The sequence below is a fragment of the Saccopteryx bilineata genome, chromosome 7, assembly GCF_036850765.1.
Source record: "Saccopteryx bilineata isolate mSacBil1 chromosome 7, mSacBil1_pri_phased_curated, whole genome shotgun sequence".
Classification (NCBI taxonomy): Eukaryota; Metazoa; Chordata; class Mammalia; order Chiroptera; family Emballonuridae; genus Saccopteryx; species Saccopteryx bilineata.
This window is the reverse complement of record NC_089496.1, coordinates 72,468,971-72,488,178: the sequence shown is the minus strand read 5'-3', so window position 1 is coordinate 72,488,178 and position 19,208 is coordinate 72,468,971. Positions and strand designations below refer to the sequence as shown.

The window sequence follows — 19,208 nt, the reverse complement described above, 5'->3', positions numbered from 1 at the left end:
CTGACACAACAGAAATACAAAATATTGTAAAAAAATACTATGAAGAACTGTATGCCAAAAAACTAGATAACCTAGATGAAATGGACAAATTCCTTGAAACATATAATCTTCCAAAAATTAATCTGGAAGAATCAGAAAACCTAAACAGACCGATTACAACAAATGACATTGAAACAGTTATCAAAAAACTCCCAAAAAAGAAAAGTCCTGGGCCTGATGGCTTCACAAGTGAATTCTACCAAATATTCAAAGAAGAACTAACTCCTATCCTTCTCAAGCTATTTCAAAAAATTCAAGAGGAAGGAAGACTTCCAAGCTCCTTTTATGAGGTGAGCATAATTCTGATTCCAAAATTAGGCAAAGACAATACAAAGAAAGAAAATTATAGGCCAATATTCCTGATGAATTTAGATGCTAAAATCCTCAAAAAAAAATATTAGCAGACCGGATCCAGCAATATATGAAAAAAATCATACACCATGATCAAGTGGAATTTATTCTTGGGAGGCAAGGCTGGTACAATATTCGCAAATCAATCAATGTGATTCATCACATAAACAAAAGGAAGAAAAACCACATGATAATATCAATAGATGCAGAAAAAGCATTTGATAAAATCCAGCACCTATTCATGATCAAAACTCTCAGCAAAGTGGGAATACAGGGAACATACCTCAACATGATAAAGGCCATCCATGACAAACCCACAGCCAACATCATACTCAATGGGCAAAAATTAAAAGCAATCCCCTTCAGATCAGGAACAAGGCAGGGGTGCCCCCTTTCACCACTCTTTTTTTTTTTTTTTTTTTTTTTTTTACAGAGGCAGAGATAGACAGGGACAGACAGACAGGAACGGAGAGAGATGAGAAGCATCAATCATCAGTTTCTCGTTGCGCGTTGCGACTTCTTTTTTTTTTTTTTAATAATTTTATTTTTTTAATGGGGTGACATCAATAAATCAGGATACATATATTCAAAGATAACAAGTCCAGGTTATCTTGTCATTCAATTATGTTGCATACCTACCACCCAAAGTCAGATTGTCCTCTGTCACCTTCTATCTTGTTTTCTTTGTGCCCCTCACCACCCCCTTTCCCTCTCCCATTCCCCCCTCCCCCCCGTAACCACCACACTCTTATCAATGTCTCTTAGTTTCACTTTTATGTCCCACCTACGTATGGAATAATGCAGTTCCTGGTTTTTTCTGATTTACTTATTTCGCTTCGTATCATGTTATCAAGATCCCACCATTTTGCTGTAAATGCGACTTCTTAGTTGTTCATTGATTGCTTTCTCACATGTGCCTTGACTGCGGGCCTTCAGCAGACCGAGTAACCCCCTGCTGGAGCCAGCGACCTTGGGTCCAAGCTGGTGAGCTCTTTGCTCAAGCCAGATGAGCCCGTGCTCAAGCTGGCGACCTCAGGGTCTCGAACCTGGGTCCTTCCGCATCCCAGTCCGATGCTCTATCCACTGCGCCACCACCTGGTCAGGCCCTTTCACCACTCTTATTCAACATTGTTCTGGAAGTCCTAGCCACAGCAATCAGACAAGAAAAAGAAATAAAAGGCACCCAAATTGGAAAAGAAGAAGTAAAACTATCATTATTTGCAGATGATATGATATTGTATATAGAAAACCCTAAAGTCTCAGTCAAAAAACTACTGGACCTGATAAATGAATTCAGCAAGGTGGCAGGATATAAAATCAATACTCAACGCACAACGAAAAACTAATGATTGATGCTTCTCATTTTTCTCTCCGTTCCTGTCTGTCTGTCCCTATCTATCTCTGCCTATGTAAAAAAAAAGGGGGGGGGAACTATATCAAACTAAGAAGCTTTTGCGCAGCTAAAGACAAGAACAGAATAAAAAGACAAACTACACAATTGGAGAACATATTTGACAATATGTCTGATAAGGGGTTAATAACCAAAATTTATAAAGAACTTGTAAAACTCAACACCAGGAAGATAATCCAATCAAAAAATGGGCAAAAGAAATGAATAGACACTTCTCCAAAGAGGACATACAGAAAGCCAATAGGCATATGAAAAAATGCTCAACATCACTAATCATTAGAGAAATGCAAACTAAAACCACAATGAGATATCACCTCACACCAGTCAGAATGGTGCTCATCAACAAAATAACACAGAATAAGTGCTGGTAAGGATGTGGAGAAAAGGGAACCCTCCTCCACTGTTGGTGGCAATGCAGACTGGTGCAGCCACTGTGGAAAACAGTATGAAGATTCCTCAAAAAATTAAAAATCAAACTGCCTTTTGACCCAGCTATCCCACTTTTACGAATATATCCCAAGAACACCATAGCACTGTTTGAAAAGGAGAAATGCACCCCCATGTTTATGGCAGCATTGTTCACAATAGCGAAGATCTGGAAACAGCCCAAGTGTCCGTCAGTGGACGAGTGGATTAAAAAGCTTTGGTGCATATATACTATGGAATACTACTCAGCAGTAAGAAATGATGACATTGGATCATTTACAACAACATGGATGGACCTTGATAACATTATACTGAGCGAAATAAGTAAATCAGAAAAAACTAAGAACTATATGATTCCATACATAGGGACATAAAAATGAGACTCAGAGACATGGACAAGAGTGTGGTGGTTATGGGGGAAGGGGTTGGGGGAGGGAAGGGGCACGAAGAAAACCAGTTAGAAGGTGACAAAAGACAATTGGACTTTGGGTGATGGGAATGCAGCATAATCAAATGTCAAAATAACCTAGAGATGTTTTCTCTGAACATATGTACCCTGATTTATCAATTCACCCCATTAAAATTAATAATAATAAAAAATAAATAATCAACCAATGAATGCATAAATTAGTGGACCAACAAATTGATGTCCCTCTTTCTCCTTTCTTTTCTCTAAAATCAATCAATAAAAAAAAAATTTAAACACATCTACAGGCCTGTGGGGCTCCTGATTTGAACAGACCGATGGAAGACAGATAGTTTTGGAGCAATTGGGGAATATTCAAGATTTACTGTAACTGTTTTTAGGTATAATAATGAAGCTGTGGTTATAATGTTTTTAAAGAGTCATTATCTCTTAGAGATACATACTCAAATATTTAAAGGCAATGGATTGATATCTAGAATTTACTTTACAATAATCCAGATGATTGTGTATGCAGAGAGAGAGAGGTAGGAGCTCAGAGGAAATAAGAGAGGCTACAAGTTCAAGATTGTGGAAAACAAATGATGGGCACTCCTGAATTCATGACACTATATAGTCTACTTTTGTATATGTGTCAAATCTCTATAAATGCCAAAGTGGTTTTTTTTTCCTTGATAGAGAGAAACAGGAAGGGAGAGAAAGATGAGAAGCTTCAATTCATAGTTGTGTCACTTTAGTTGTTCACTGTTTCTCATACATGTCTTGACTGGGGGCTCAAGCCGAGCGAGTGACCTTGGGCTCAAGTCAGCAATGTTGAGCTTCAAGCCAGTGACCTTTGGGCTCAAGCCAGCAACCATGGGATCATGTTGATGATCCTGCACTCAAGCCGGTGACTCCACGCTCAAGCTGGATGAATGTGCACTCAAGCTGGCGACCTGTGGTTTCGAACCTGGGTCCTCAGCATCCCAGATCAATGTTCTATCCACTGTGCCACCACCAGTCAGATATGTTTTGTTTTTTTCAATCAACATTTCTGTAAAAAGCACCATGGATGTTCTAGCTCCTGAAAAAGTTTAAGAATCACAGGACTCAACAGCTATTCATTTCTTGTAACATCTAAGGTCTTTATGTTTTATCTCCCATAAAGAGAATGTAAACTCCCAATGGGCATTACGCTTCTGAAAATACCTGTTCCTGAAGGGTCGCCCACATCCCTGGTGCCTCATATAAGGCAAAAGGAAAGAATGACAGACAACATGGCTATACCTTTGTTTCCTTCAGGTATCTGCTTCTTCCTCTCTTCCTGGGCTGTGGACTCCTCCAGGTCCTTAGGGCTCGGGTCTAGAAGCTCCCACTCTTCATTGGTGTAAAACACACTCTTCCGACTATCATGCCCTCTTCCAGGGCGGAAAGAAGACATTGAATTTCTATTGGGACAAATGAAATGTGTTATTTTAAAAAAAATTTTTATAAAACAGGCCCTGGCTTGTTGGTTCTGTGGTAGTGCATCGGCCCGGCATGTGGATGTCTCGGGTTTGATTCCTGGCCACAGCACACAGGAGAAGTGCCCATCTGCTTCTCCACCCTTCTCTCTCTCCTTTCTCTCTATCTCTCTCTTCACTCCCACAGCCAAGGCTCCACTGGAGCAAAGTTGGCCCAGGTGCTGAGGATGGCTCTGTGGCCTGCACCTCAGGTGCTAGACTGGCTCTGGTTGCGATGGGGCAGAGCATCGCCCCCTGGTGGGCATGCTGGCTGGATCCCAGTCAGGCGCATGTGGTAGTCTGTCTCTCTGCCTCTCTACTTCTCACTTCAGAAAAATAAAAAATAAATAAATAAAAAATTGTAAAACAACATATAATTTCACATATCCAGGGTTGGATAAAATGATAATATCTAATAATATCCAATGCTGGTGAGGATGCTCATACCCTGCTAGTGAGAGCATAAACTGATACCGTTACCATGGAGACTAATCATCAGTCCACAGTTATGGCAAAGGTGTCCACCCTAAGACCAAGCATTTCCTAGACGAATCTCTCATATGCGCACAAGGAGCCACAAAAAAGAACATTCATTGCAGCACTATTCATGTTAGCAAAAAATGTAAACTTAGATATCCATCAACAGGAAAGCAGATAAACTGAAGAATACTCATAAAATCAAAGATTTTACATCATTTAAAATGAATGAATTCACTCAACAAATATTTATTGTGTGCCTACTATGTGGCAGGCACTATTCTGAGTGTTTGGGATAAGCCAGTGAACAAGACAAAGATTCTTGTCCTGTGGAAAGTACTTTCTAGCTAAAGTTCCATGTATCACATAGATAGTTTTAACATACTGAATGAAAAAGTTTTTTTTTTAAGTTTTTTTTTTTAACTTTTTAAATTAATTTTTAGAGAGGAGAGAGAATGAGAAGGGGGGGGGAGGGAGGAGCAGGAAGCATCAACTCCCATATGTGTCTTGACCTGGCAAACCCAGGGTTTTGAACCGGCAACCTCAGCATTCCAGGTTGACGCTTTATCCACTGCACCACCACAGGTCAGGCCTGAAAAAGTTTTTAAAGAATGATATATACAACAGGATAGTGTTTCAAATCTTTAAGACAATACTATTAATAGATATTTACAGATACAGACATATGTAGTAAAACTAGTTTAAAAATCCATACATAAATGATAATTGTCAAATGCAGATTCTGGTCACCTCTGTGAACGGCAAAAAAAGAACAGGAACACTGAGAACAGAGAATCTGATCTGTACCTAATACTTTAATTTTTTTTTTCTTCATAGGGACAGAGAGAGTCAGAGAGAGGGACAGACAGGGACAGACAGACAGGAACAGAAAAAGATGAGAAGCATCAATCATCAGTTTTTTGTTGCGACACCTTAGTTGTTCATTGATTGCTTTCTCATATGTGCCCTGACCATGGGCCTTCAGCAGACTGAGTAACCCCTTGCTCAAGTCAGCGACCTTGGGTCCAAGCTGGTGAACTTTTTGCTCAAGCCAGATGAGCCCGCGCTCAAGCTGGCAAGCTTGGGGTCTCAAACCTGGGTCCTTCCGCATCCAGTCCAACGTTCTATCCACTGCGCCACTGCCTGGTCAGGCTAATTTTTTTTTTGAAGATTATTATTTATTTATTTATTTACAGAGACAGAGAGAGAGTCAGTGAGAGGGATAGACAGGGACAGACAGACAGGAATAGAGAGATGAGAAGCATCAATCATTAGTTTTTTGTTGCGCATTGCGACACTTTAGCTGTTCATTGATTGCTTTCTCATATGTGCCTTGACCGTGGGGCTACAGCAGACCGAGTAACCCCTTGCTCGAGCCAGCGACCTTGGGTCCAAGGTGGTGAGTTTTTGCTCTAACCAGATGAGCCTGCACTCAAGTTGGCAACCTCGGGTCTCGAACCCGGGTCCTCCGTATCCCAGTCCGACGCTCTAGCCACTGCGCCACCGCCTGGTCAGGCTAATTTTTTTTTTTAATGCAGCAGAAATATGACAATATTATATACACTGGGCAGTGGTTGCCCAGGTAATTCATCTACTATACTTGTCCATGTGCTAAAAATATTTCATTAAAACTTTTAAAAACTATGTTGAGATTTGTGCTTCCAGTGAAGACAGAATAAGAGGGATTGGATTTACAGGCCCTGAAACAACTAAAACTGTAGCCTACAATGATTTTCAGATATTGGACACCAGGCCGCACAGGACTGTAACCTTGAGAGAGGGGACAAATGAGGAGAGCCCAGCTTACAGCTTGGGACAGTTTCCAGGCCATGGCCCAGGCGGGGGAATCCAAGTGCATTCAGAGGGCACAGTGCTGGAGGAGAGAGCTGAACAGCAAGTGATCTCAGGGGTCCCCAAAGTCCCCAGTGGGGGGACTGTGAGGTTTGTAGGAAATCTATCCCAGAATGGGGACAGAACCGCCTGAGAGGAGCAAAGAGAACAGTCTCTGAGGCTATACAGGGGTGGGAGTGTCCAGTCCACCAGCCAGGGCAGTAAAACAGCTACATCAAGGGCATCAGAAAGAATATTCGGACAAAGGTTACTAATATTATACCTAAAGGTTGCTCTCATCCCACCTAACAAAGCTTAAAGGGAAGTTCAAAAGTATCAAACTATCTGAGTAATTCAACTATATTCCAAAATAAAGTTCAAGAATATTTATAGAATACAAAACAATCCAGCACCTGGAAAGGTGATAAGTCACAATATTGGTCATCCAATACAAAAATTACCAGGCATGCAAAGAAGTCTGAATATACTAATTATGAGGAGAAAAATCAGTAAATAGAAACAGACCCAGAAATGACGGAAGATAAAATTTATACATGAAATCATGACATATATTATTAGAAGTCACTTGTTTTCAGTGTCACGTGTGACCTTCCCAAGACTCACTTGAGCTCAGCGCCCCACTGCTTCAAAGAGAAATTGATGGAATTCGGCTGCCCTGGGGCTGGCTGACTAGCAGCCTGTTCTCCCACCAGTTCTCGAGGGGCAGTTTCCATAGCTAAGATATTTCTGGCTTTTTCTGCAGAATCATTTGGGTGTGGGTAAATGAAATCTGAAAGAAAGAGACAGACAGAGGTCAGTTACTCAAAGCTTCCACATGGATATCCTCCATGAAACACTGATTGATAAACTATATAAAAACCGGAACCATGTATATGTATCTATCGATGTTCTGCAATCATTTTGATCTAAAGCAGATCATCGTTTCTCTAGGGAAGGTTGTGATGTCCTTCAAACCACCAGGTGTTAACAGGCTCGGCCCAGAGAATGAGGAGGCTGGGCTCTCCTCTGCTGTCCTGTGGATCAGTAAACTTGACATTAGCTGTGACCAAGGCCCACTCACCTGTACTGATAAAGAACAACTTCCAAGACAAACTGTTAGGTACAAAAAGCAAAATGCTGCCTGACAAGGCAGTGGTGTAATGGATAGAGTGTCAGACTCGAATGCAGAGGACCCAGGTTTGAAACCTGGAGGTTGCCAGCTTGAGCACGGGCTCATCCAGCTTGAGCGCGGGGTCATTGGTTGGAGCGTGGAATCAAAAACATGACCCATGGTCATCTGGCTTGAGCCCAAAGGTTGCTGGCTTGAGCCCAAGGTTGCTGGCTTGAGCAAGGGGTCACTTGCTCAGCTATAGGCCCCCGGTTAAGGCATATATTAGAAAGCAATCAATGAACAACTAAGGAGCTGCAACAAAGAACTGATGCTTCTCATCTCTCTCCCTCCCTGTCTGTCTGTCCCTATCTGTCCCTCTCTCTGTCTCTGTAACAACAAAAAAAGCAAAGCACTGATCAGATCACACTACACTCCCTCCTCTCTAAGAAAGTGGGGGGAGAATACAAACAAATACATATTTGCTAATATATACAAATAGTAACACTATTTAATAAGTTTGCATGTTACAGAAGAGCAATTCACAGGCAAATGAGTTGATGTAAAAGAGTAAATTCAGCCTGACCAGGCAGTGGCACAGTGGATAAAGCGTCGGACTGGGATGCCAAAGACTCAGGTTTGAGACTCCGAGGTCACCAGCTTGAGCACAGGCTCATCTGGTTTGAGAAAAAGCTCACCAGCTTGGACCCAAGGTCGCTGGCTCGAGCAAGGGGTTAATCAGTCTACTGAAGGCCCGCGGTCAATGCACATATGAGAAAGCAATCAATGAACAACTAAGGTGTCGCAATGAGCAACGAAAAACTAATGATTGATGCTTCTCATTTCTCTCCGTTCCTGTCTGTCTGTCCCTGTCTATCCCTCTCTCTGACTCTCCCTCTGTCTCTGTAAAACAAACAAACAAACAAACAAATAAATAAATAAATAAAATAGTAAATTCAGGCCCTGGCCAGTTGGCTCAGCAATAGAGCGTCAGCCTAGAGTGTGGAAATCCCGAGTTTGGTTCCCAGTCAGGGCATACAGGAGAAGCGCCCATCTGCATCTCCACCCTTCCCCCTCTCCTTCCTCTCTGTCTCTCTCTTCCCCTCCCACAGCCAAGGCTCCATTGGAGCAAAGTTGCACCAGGCTCTGAGGACAGCTCCATGGCCCACGGGCTCAATGGCCTCCGCGTCAGGCACTAGAATGGCTCTGGCCACAGCAGAGCAACGCCCCAGATGGGTAGAGCATCGCCCTCTGGTGGGCATGCTAGGTGGATCTCGGTCAGGTACATGCGAGAGTCTGTCTTTCTGCCTCCCCGCCTCTCACTTGGAGGGGGGGAGTAAATTCACAGGCAAATGTGTTGATGCTAAAGTATGTCAGATTCAAACTTTATACTATAACATTCTAAAATGTAAGCTTTTGCATTTTTTAAGGTTAAAATTATATAATACCCAAGACCTGCTTTAAAATAACAATATTTTGTTATTTAATAAAATTAATATAAATACTTGCTTCAAATAACATGTCACTTTAAAAATCACAAAGTTAACTGAGCAGGGGTATCAATGAAACAAGGTGGGTTATGAAATAATAATTTTTCTTTTTTTTTTCTTTTTTTTTCTTTTCCATTTTTCTGAAGCTGGAAACAGGGAGAGACAGTCAGACAGACTCCCGCATGCACCCGACCAGGATCCACCCGGCACGCCCACCAGGGGCGACGCTCTGCCCACCAGGGGGCGATGCTCTGCCCATCCTGGGCGTCGCCATGTTGCGACCAGAGCCACTCTAGCGCCTGAGGCAGAGGCCACAGAGCCATCCCCAGCGCCCGGGCCATCTTTGCTCCAATGGAGCCTTGGCTGCGGGAGGGGAGGAGAGAGACAGAGAGGAAAGCGCGGCGGAGGGGTGGAGAAGCAAATGGGCGCTTCTCCTGTGTGCCCTGGCCGGGAATCGAACCCGGGTCCTCCGCACGCTAGGCCGACGCTCTACCGCTGAGCCAACCGGCCAGGGCGAAATAATAATTTTTGAAACTACCTAATAAATATGGGGGTAATACTGTTATTCTCTTTGCATATGTTTAAAATCCCATAATAAAAATTTACTTTTTAAGTTTTGACAACAATGCATCCAACTACAAATACTTTCTATTCTTCCAAATGATCTGATCTCTGAGAAGAGGCATGTTTGTAGCAGAATATAACATTGTTTCACAACAAAGATTGATCTACACTTCCTTCCAGTAAAGCATCTCCACAGAGGAATACCATCCATCACTCTTTTTGTGAAAACAGAATCAGAATGGAACTGCTGAGCCTGACCAGGTGGTGGCGGAGTGGATAGAGCATCGACCTGGGTTGCTAAGGACTCAGGTTTGAAACCCCAAGGTCTCTAGCTTGAGTGCGGGCTCATCCAAATTGAGCGCAGGGTCACCGGCTTGAGTGTGGGATCATAGGCATGACCCTATGGTCGCTGGTTTGACCAAGAGGTCACTTGCTCGGCTGGAGCTCCCCAGTCAAGGCACAAATGAGAAAGCAATCAATGAACAACTAAAGTGCAGCAACTATGAGTTGATACTTCTCATCTCTCTCTCTTTCAGTCTGCCTGTTCCTGCCTTTCTCTCTCCCTCTCTCTCTCATTAAAAAGAAAAAAAAAAGAAAGCCTGACTAGGCAGGCGGTGGTGCAGTGGATAGAGCGTTGGACTGGGACGCAGAGGACCCAGGCTAGAAACCCTGAGGTTGCCGGCTTGAGTGCAGGCTCATTTGGTTTGAGCACAGCTCACCAGCTTAAACTCAACTCAAGGTCACTAGCTTGAGCAAGGGGTCACTGGCTCTGCTATAGCCTGCCTGTCAAGGCACATATGAGAAAGGAATCACTGAACAACTAAGGTACCACAAAGAAGAATTGATGCTTCTCATCTCTCTCCCTTCCTGACTGTCCCCTTCTCTCTCTATCCCTGTCACCAAAAAAAAAAAAAAAAAAAAAAAAAGAACTGCTGAACATTGATATCCAAGAAAAAAACGACTTTCTCACCAGACCAGATGTTGTGTAGGACAGGCGTCTGTGAAGGTAACCGAGCTCTGGTAGAGAAAGCAGAGCACAAGAAAACCGGGCTACAGGGGCCCCAGGAAATCGATGGTCCCAAAGATAACCCCTTACAATGGGCTCACACTCTGCAGGCAAGTCACTCACCTGACCACAGTCAGCGTGGGAAGGAACACACTGGGGAAAGTGTCCTGGGTGAAGAAGTGACTGCTGTGTCTCTATCAGGGAAACCTGGCTCTGGCCAGGAGAGTCAACACTGGCTTAGAGTAGAGTTCTGAGTAGGAAAAGCAAGAAAGTGTTGAAGACAGAAGAACTGAAGACTGGGGAATGGAGTACAGGCCTGAGTCAAGAAGGCTAGAAGTTATAACCCACCATAGATTTCCACTAGGTACTAAGGGTACAACAGAGTGAGACACAGTTGTGGCGCCTAAAGTAAGCCACATCTAGGAGAGAGAGACACACACCAAATAATAAAGTCAGATGGCATGCATCAAGTCCCTCGTGTGCAGACCCCTCCTTTAAGCCACGGGGCTCCAGGAGGTGCCATAGAGATTGTTAAAGGGAGAGGAGGGAGAGATGCCACCCTCAGCGTCAACGACAGTGCTTCCTCTTTGGAGTTCCCCTTAAGATTTCATTTGGAAAAGAAGGTTCAATAAACAAACAAAAAACAAGTTCAAACACCGAATAGTCTCTTCTGCCTGCTTCACTTGTCAGGACAAGAAAGCCCAGAGCCAGAGCATGAATGCAGTCACCGGCCCTGTGGTGGACCAACCGCAGCAGGTGCACGACCATACCTATCAGAGGTGGGCCCCAGCCCTGGTGGGTCCCTGTGCCAGACAATGGGCAAGAAGGAGGCAGGAAGATAAAACTAATACCTGGCTTCTCCGGGCTTCCAGGCTTCCCAGCTTCCCAAAGGCTGGTCTTTCGCAGACCCCTCATCCTCAGGGCAAAACATTACCATTCTAAGCCAGGACAGGAAATACTGTATTTCCTCATGTGTAAGACGCTCCCATGTATAAGACGCACCTTAATTTTGGGGCCCGAAATTTGAAAAAAAAAAAAAAGTATTATATAAAGTTATCGAACTCAAGTTTTATTCATCATAAAATTCATACAACTCATCACTGTCAAAACTCCCATCCATTAGCTTGTCCTCATCTGTGTCTGATGATGAATCACTATCTTCAATAATGAGTGCAAAAACAAGCGCAAAAAAGTGGGAAATGCAAGTAAAAAGATCTATAACCACTGCATAAGATGTACCCAGTTTTTAGACGCCAAATTTTTCGAAAAAGGGTGCGTCTTACACATGGGGGAATACAGTAAACACAAGGACCTGTAACAGCCCAGTCCAGCCTCTTCTTCCTGTGTGGGCTGACAGCAAAGTGAGGGTGGCCCCTCTGCAAGGTCTGCTCGTCAAATGCTCCGTGTGACAAAGGAAACCCCAGCCCTTGCAGCAACTCGCACCACACTGGAAATGCTTCCTGGGGAAGTCGGGGCCCAAGGGTGGCATGGAGAACAGGGACTAATTCTAAATGTAATTATTTGATGTGAAAAAAAGCTATTTCCAAGTTTTTGCTATCATTGCTATTTTTGTCTGGCTTTCAGTTTTTAGAAAACCATGTGACATTTACTTAAATAAAAGCAAAGCTGCTGGCTTCTCCTCAATACACGTCCTAACATTAGCATGCAGGGAACTGCCTCAGGACACAAACTGGGAACCAGCAGTATTCCCGGGACGTCTTTAAGAGGACAAACTGGATTCAAAGTGTGCTTGATCTTGCAGCTTCAGCAGGAGAGAAAGTCTGCTTGAGGGGTTTACTGTTAGACCTTCTCTATTCTCTTTAAACACTTTCAAATGCCTAAATGACAACTTGGAGTGAGCTTTGGGCTACAGTTTTTACATTTCCTAGGTTCTGATTCCAGCACAACCTCTTAATTCCACTGTGGCCTAGACAGCCTCAGCTTTCTGGATCTGTAGAAGCCCTTCCCACAGGCTGTTACTAGCACAGGAGGAGGCCCGTGCTCACACTCAGGCTGCCTCAGTGGGTCTCCCTCCTCTCCTGCTACAGCCTGCTGCCTCTATGGGGCCAGACCCTCTGCCAGCTGGCTCTGCAGAGAGCAGAGCTGAGTGCTGTGGGAGAATGCCCACAAAGCCAAACCCAGGACACACTGTCATCCAAGAAAGAAGCAAAGAACACTGGACAAGGCTGGTCCCATGTGTCAAAGATAGCAAAAAGGGCCTGGACATTACCACTGGAAGCTGCAGAACAGAATGGGGTTAATCTAAAAATGTACTTTTTTCCCCCTTTATCAAAGTGAGTTTAATCCAGACTGTGAAGAAATGGTCAACAGACATAGCTTCCAAGTGATGGCATAGTGTGAGCTAAGCACCAAAAAGGAGATGGGGCAAGCCACCAGTTTCTGAGAGCTCTAGGTGGGCCAGTCCATGTGTCTCGTTGATTACTTGTCTGTCCACTCTCCCACATCCCCCACCAAAGACACACATCCTGTGAGAATGGGACCTGGTGTGATTAGCCAACAGCTGCACAACTGACACCCAACACTAAGAGGAGGGACTCAATAAATACAGATAAAGGGCTCAATGAATAAATAGAAGATGGTAGGTAATCTGCTAACATGACATGGCAGGGAGGGCCTTCTCTGGGTTCAGGGAATGAGACAGGAGGCCCTGCAGTCTCTAATGGGCATAGGCTCACCATCCCTCTTGCCACCTGGCCTCTGAGAGATCCTCTAAGTCAGAGGTAGGGATGCACACCTGAGTCCATGGCAACCTTCCCCCCCCTCCATGCCCCCCTGCTCTCCTGCAACATGGCTGTCTTCCCCGTTCCACAGCACCAATAACCCCTGCATTTGTTTACCTGCACCTGCTCCCAGCAGAGCTAGGCTCAGCTCATCTCCACTGGCACCAAACCCCAGCCCCTTGTGCAGTCTCCTGTTGGATCTTCTCCAGGAGGGGGGACTTGAACCCTGACTGTAGAATTACAAAGGAAGTTCAGAGAGCATCTCATCCACAGATAGGAAAGCAGCATGCCCAAGGTCCCATAAGCTTTCTCCATTAGAGCAGGCTGCCTTGTGGACACAACTTACACTTTAGAACAGCACCTGGCATTGTGTCGTAGTTACAAACAGGATTACACAGAAAACACGGCTTCTTTGATTTTTTTTTTTTTGACAGAGTCAGAAAGAGGAACAGCCAGGGACAGACAGATAGGAAAGGAAAGACGAGAAGCATCAATTCTTTGTTGTAGCTCTTTGTTGCAGCTCCTTAGTTGTTCATTGATTGCTTTCTCACATGTGCCTTGATCAGGGCACTACAGCAAAGCGAGTGACTCCCTGCTCAAGACAGCAACCTCTGGGCTCAAGCCAGTGACCATGGGGTCATGTCTATGATCCCATGCTCAAGACAGCAACCCTGTGATCAAGCTGGTGAGCCCGTGCTCTAGTCGGACAAGCCTGCGCTCAAGCCGGTAACCTCGGGGTTTCGAACCTGGGTCCTCCTCATCCCAGTCCGATGCTCTATCCACTGCACTACCGCCTGCTCAGACTTCTTTGATCACTTTATGGGATTGTGATATTAATGTTACATGGAATTCATGCAGCTTTGCCAGTGCTGGGTCTGCATTCCACCCAATAGTTTTCCATCTGTCAGTTCCAGCACCGGAGTGGAGGGCACACACATGCTGCAGGAACAAGTAGCCACTTCCCTTCCCTCCCCTCCCACATAAGCTGCTGGCACACAAGTCACACTGCCTGGTGTAGGGCTTCAGGGAGGAAATATGTCGTCAAGCCTTAACTGTCTTCACGATGCCATTGTTGGTAAGAAAAACCATCCATACTCAAACATGAGTGCTTTGGCACTCATGCCTCCTGGGACGGTGAGTGCCTCTGCCCTGTTGAACTCTCAAGAAGTTTTTGAAAAAAGTCTTATTAACCCTGGCTTGTTTGCTCATAAGTTTATGTGGGAAGTGAAGCAAACAGATGTGCTGGACACGCATCTTGTCATGAAGCTATTGCTACTTACGGAAGAGGGCTTCTTTGGGTTCTGGCTATCGCATTCCTAAGAGCTAGGAAGGTCTGGGGCCCTTAACTTTTTTTTTTTTTAATTTTTATTTTATTTATTCATTTTAGAGAGGAGGGGGGGGAGAGAGACAGAGAGAGAGAGACAAGGGGGAGGAGCTGGAAGCATCAACTCCCATATGTGCCTTGACCATGCAAGCCCAGGGTTTTGAACCGGCGACCTCAGCATTTCCAGGTCGACGCTTTATCCACTGCGCCACCACAGGTCAGGCCCCCTTAACTTTTTTTTTAAACATCTTTTTTCCAGCCTCCATTCAGTAATAATTTTTTTAAACCAACTGTCTTCACTTAATACATCTGTTTACAGTATCAGAGTCTATTGTTCTTTCTTAGATATCAGCATTGTGCAGGACCCTTGATTTTATCTCTGCAACTTATTCCTTTGTATTGAAACCAGGTCTTTGTCTATTCAAACACAGAAGACTTGCAGAGTTGTGTCTGAGGCCTGCGCACCTTCACAGGCCAGGCTGCATAAAGGAAGGCAGACAGAGCAGATGAACAAATGACAAAGTTATCCCACTTTCTAATACTTGATTTAATATAAGGTTGCAAATTCAATCACACAGGTGGGAACAGACTCCTACTCCCTAGAAAACAACTGTGACAGTGCAAGCTGCCCAATAAGTACTCATTCCAGCTCTGCCTTCCCCACAGACCCTGGTTTTGATGGTGGCCACATGCTGAGCTACAACACTAGCCTTCCTAAACCCCCTTCCAGGTACAGATGGCTATGTGACAGCTCTAGCTAATGAGGCATGATCAAGGGTTTCTGGGCAAGTTTTCTCCTTTTTAATATAGGTGCCACTTCTACAGGCAGCCTGCAGTAGGAGAAAAGCTAGTAACATTAGGGACAGAGGATAGAACAGGGGTCTCTCAATGGCATTGCCAGCCATGAACTACTTGTCATGAGACAAGTCCCTGTAAGTCCCTATTAGTCAGCTTTCCTGTTAACTGCAACTGAATACATCCTAATTCAAAATGGTAATACACATACATACATATATATATATACACATGTATGTTTACACTTAATGCAGTTTTCATAATACAACTATGGGGGTAGGAGGCGGACAAGGCCATTGTTACTATTTCAAACTCAATGAGCCAACTCCTTCCCTCTCCCTGAAATCTAATTAATCCATCTCTGAATCCTCCAGTTCTCCCACCAAACATTCTTCCAGCTCTGCCCACTTCTTTCCATCTTCTCTGTGACAGCTCAGGTCAAGGCTGCTAGGGTTTCCAGCCTGGACACCACAACAGCCTTCTAACTGCCAAGGAAGCCGTTCTCTGTCCTTCGGCATGGTTCCTCATCTCCAGTGAACAGCTGACCCAATCACTCGCCATGCCTTCCCCTGTCTCATAAAACCTTCCAGGTCTGGTCCCTGACCATCCATCCAGCCTTCCATTGGTCACTCCTGCCCACCCACTTCACTCTACCTCCCGCCAGGTGCCAGGTCTCCAGGGCCCCTAAGTCTTTCCTTCCCTGGTTCACAAGGCGGCTGCTAGTTGACCTCCAAGACTCAGTTCAGCTGTCTTCAAGCCCAGGAAATACTCCAACACCCCAAGCAGAGAAAGGTTCCTGAATTCACCTCTGGTGCTGTGCTCATTAGACTATATTGTACACGGTCACAGACAATATGCAAATAAATGGATGATGCTTTATTCCAATAAAACTTCATTCCCACAGGCCATAGTTTGTTTGCTATCTTGTACTAGAGAAAAAAAATGACCTACTCAGAGTCTGGCAAATAGTAAATATCAACCAAAAAACATATATATATATATATATATACATAACACACAGACACAAACAACTGTGTGGTGACACCAGAGGGAAAAAGGGTGGGGGTAGGTGGAGGTGGGCAAATGGGAAAAAATGAGGACAGAAGGAGACTTTGCCTGGGACGAGTGCACAATGCAGTGTAGAGAGGCCAATACGGCTTCAAATACAACATAAGGCACCATTACATTTTATCTTTTAACCAATTTTTATCTCTGACAATTAAACAAAGGGGCTACAACCTTTCTCCTCCACTTCTTCCTTGAGACTTTCTGACTGCTGAATAATTATAGTCTCACAAATTGGCCAGTAGTCCAAAGTTTCATTATTTGTTCTTAGAAGCTACCTAAAAATGGGTGGAAGTTTAAAACTAGTTATTTCTACAGGTAAATCTTCAGACACTCCACTGCTCTTAGGATGGAGTCCAAACCCCAGACCCAGATGTCAAGGCTCTCTCAACTCCAGCCTGGGTGTGCGTCCAGGCTCGTCTCACGCCCTGCTTTCCTCCCACGGCCCACCCTCTCACAGGAGCCCCCTCCCTGTTTACCCAGCTAACTCTTCATCCTTCAGGTCTCAGCGTAGCTACCACCTCCTCAGAGAGACCCTCGACCGCCCACAGCTGTATCCAACCACTCATGGCCCTCTGTATCCTGTACATCTCTCACATTCATCTCACGTTTTCTTCACACCTACTCACTGGAACTTCCCTGAGGAGAGGGACTAAGCTGCTCACAGGCGCCTACTCTGCTGAATGGATGAGTAAATGTCAGGGGCACAAACTCCAAATTCCTACCCTGAGAGCCCCCAAACCAAGTGAACAGAACCAAATATGGGCTTCAGATGCCTTCTCTGGCTCCCAGGTCACAGTATTTTGGCTCAAAAGAAGGAAGGACGTGCCTGACCAGCGGTGGCACAATGGATAGAGTGTCAAGCCGGAATGCTGAGGTCTCTGGTCTGAAACCCCGAGATTGCTGGCTTAAGCGTGGGTTCAATTGAGCATGGACTCAATATAAACCAGCGGTTCTCAACCTGTGGGTCGCGACCCCGGCGGGGGTCGAACGACCAAAACACAGGGGTCGCCTAAAGCCATCGGAAAATACATAATGTATTTGAGAACCGCTGACATAAACCTAAGGTTGCTGACTTGAGCCCAAGGTTTCTAGCTTGAGCAAGGGGTCACTGGCTCGACTTGAGCCTCTCAGTCAAGGCACGTATGAGAAGCAATCAACAAACAACCAAAATGAAGCAACTGCAAGTTGATGCTTTCCGCTCTCTCTCCTCCCACCCCCCTTCCTGTCTCTGTCTCTCAAAAGCCAATTTTAAAAGTTTACTGAAAGAAGGAAGGACGTGCTACACAGACCACAGGCCAGGTGTTACCTCTTTGCCTCTCCATTCCGGGTAACACCTCAGAGCCTCTGCTAGAGAAGCACTGGACCTCGGAGCGAAGGAACTGAGCCAATCCAGCCCCTTTGTGCCCAAGGCAGTAGCTGCCATCGTGACTCCTGCTCGTTCCCCTACAGCAGGGGTCCCCAAACTTTTTACACAGGGTGCCAGTTCACTGTCCCTCAGACCGTTGGAGGGCCGGACTATAAAAAAAACTATGAACAAATCCCTATGCACACTGCACATATCTTATTTTAAAGTAAAAAAACAAAATGGAAACAAATACAATATTTAAAATCAAAAACAAGAAAATTTAAATCAACAAACTGACCAGAATTTCAATGGGAACTATGCTCCTCTCACTGACCACCAATGAAAGAGGTGCCCCTTCTGGAAGTGCAGCGGGGGCCGGATAAATGGCCTCAGGGGGCTGCATGTGGCCCGCAGGCCATAGTTTGGGGACCCCTGCCCTACAGTTTCCACACGTTCCAAGTGGCTTCAGTTATTGAGCTTCTTTTAATCAAAAGCACTCTAACGGTGGCTTTAAGAAACAGTCAACAATGAGTAGACTTGTAAACCAAACACAGAGGCTTTAAACTTGAAAACAAGGCATCACCTCTGCTCTGGTGTCATCAGAGTTAAGACATCCAGGAAAACTTGAGAGTTCTCGCAGCACAACATATAAGTGGGTACGGAGCACACGCCATGATTCCCACTGACCTGCTGAGAAAGACTTGATTGGTAAAAACAAGGTTGGCAGGGAAATGGGGGTTAAAAGGAAAATAATAATTAAAAGTCTATGAAGGTAGGCCTTGGCCGGTTGGCTCAGCGGTTGAGTGTCGGCCTGGCGTGCGGGGGACCCGGGTTCGATTCCCGGCCAGGGCACATAGGAGAAGCACTCATTTGCTTCTCCACACCCCCTTCCTCTCTGTCTCTCTCTTCCCCTCCCGCAGCCAAGGCTCCATTGGAGCAAAGATGGCCCGGGCACTGGGGATGGCTCCTTGGCCTCTGCCCCAGGCGCTAGAGTGGCTCTGGTCGCGACAGAGCGATGCCCTGGAGGAGCAGAGCATCGCCCCCTGGTGGGCAGAGCGTTGCCCCTGGTGGGCGTGCCAGGTGGATCCCGGTCGGGCACATGCGGGAGTCTGTCTGACTGTCTCTCCCCGTTTCCAGCTTCAGAAAAAATACAAAAAAAAAAAAAAAGTCTATGAAGGCATTTGTTTCTAAAACAAGTCAGTTGCACATATGCCAAGGCCCTTATGCCATGAATAGGGAAATGCCACAGATCCAGAAAGAAATGGAATTGGTGTTTGAGGTACAGTCTTCCTAAAAAACATCACCAGGTCACATGTGAGTTCTTGGAG

At 45.1% G+C, this 19,208-nt stretch overlaps 1 protein-coding gene across 1 annotated transcript in view; it reads right to left on the bottom strand.

Moving 5' to 3' along the window:
- TBC1D2B (TBC1 domain family member 2B) overlaps nt 1-19,208 on the bottom strand; it is a 74,680-nt gene that overhangs the window by 29,286 nt on the left and 26,186 nt on the right. The window contains exons 3-4 of the mRNA XM_066239758.1: nt 7,064-7,229; nt 3,918-4,078 (exon numbers count right to left, since the gene is read on the bottom strand). Of these exons, the coding sequence (XP_066095855.1) occupies nt 3,918-4,078; nt 7,064-7,229 (327 nt within the window). The remainder of the gene's footprint in view (nt 1-3,917; nt 4,079-7,063; nt 7,230-19,208) is intronic.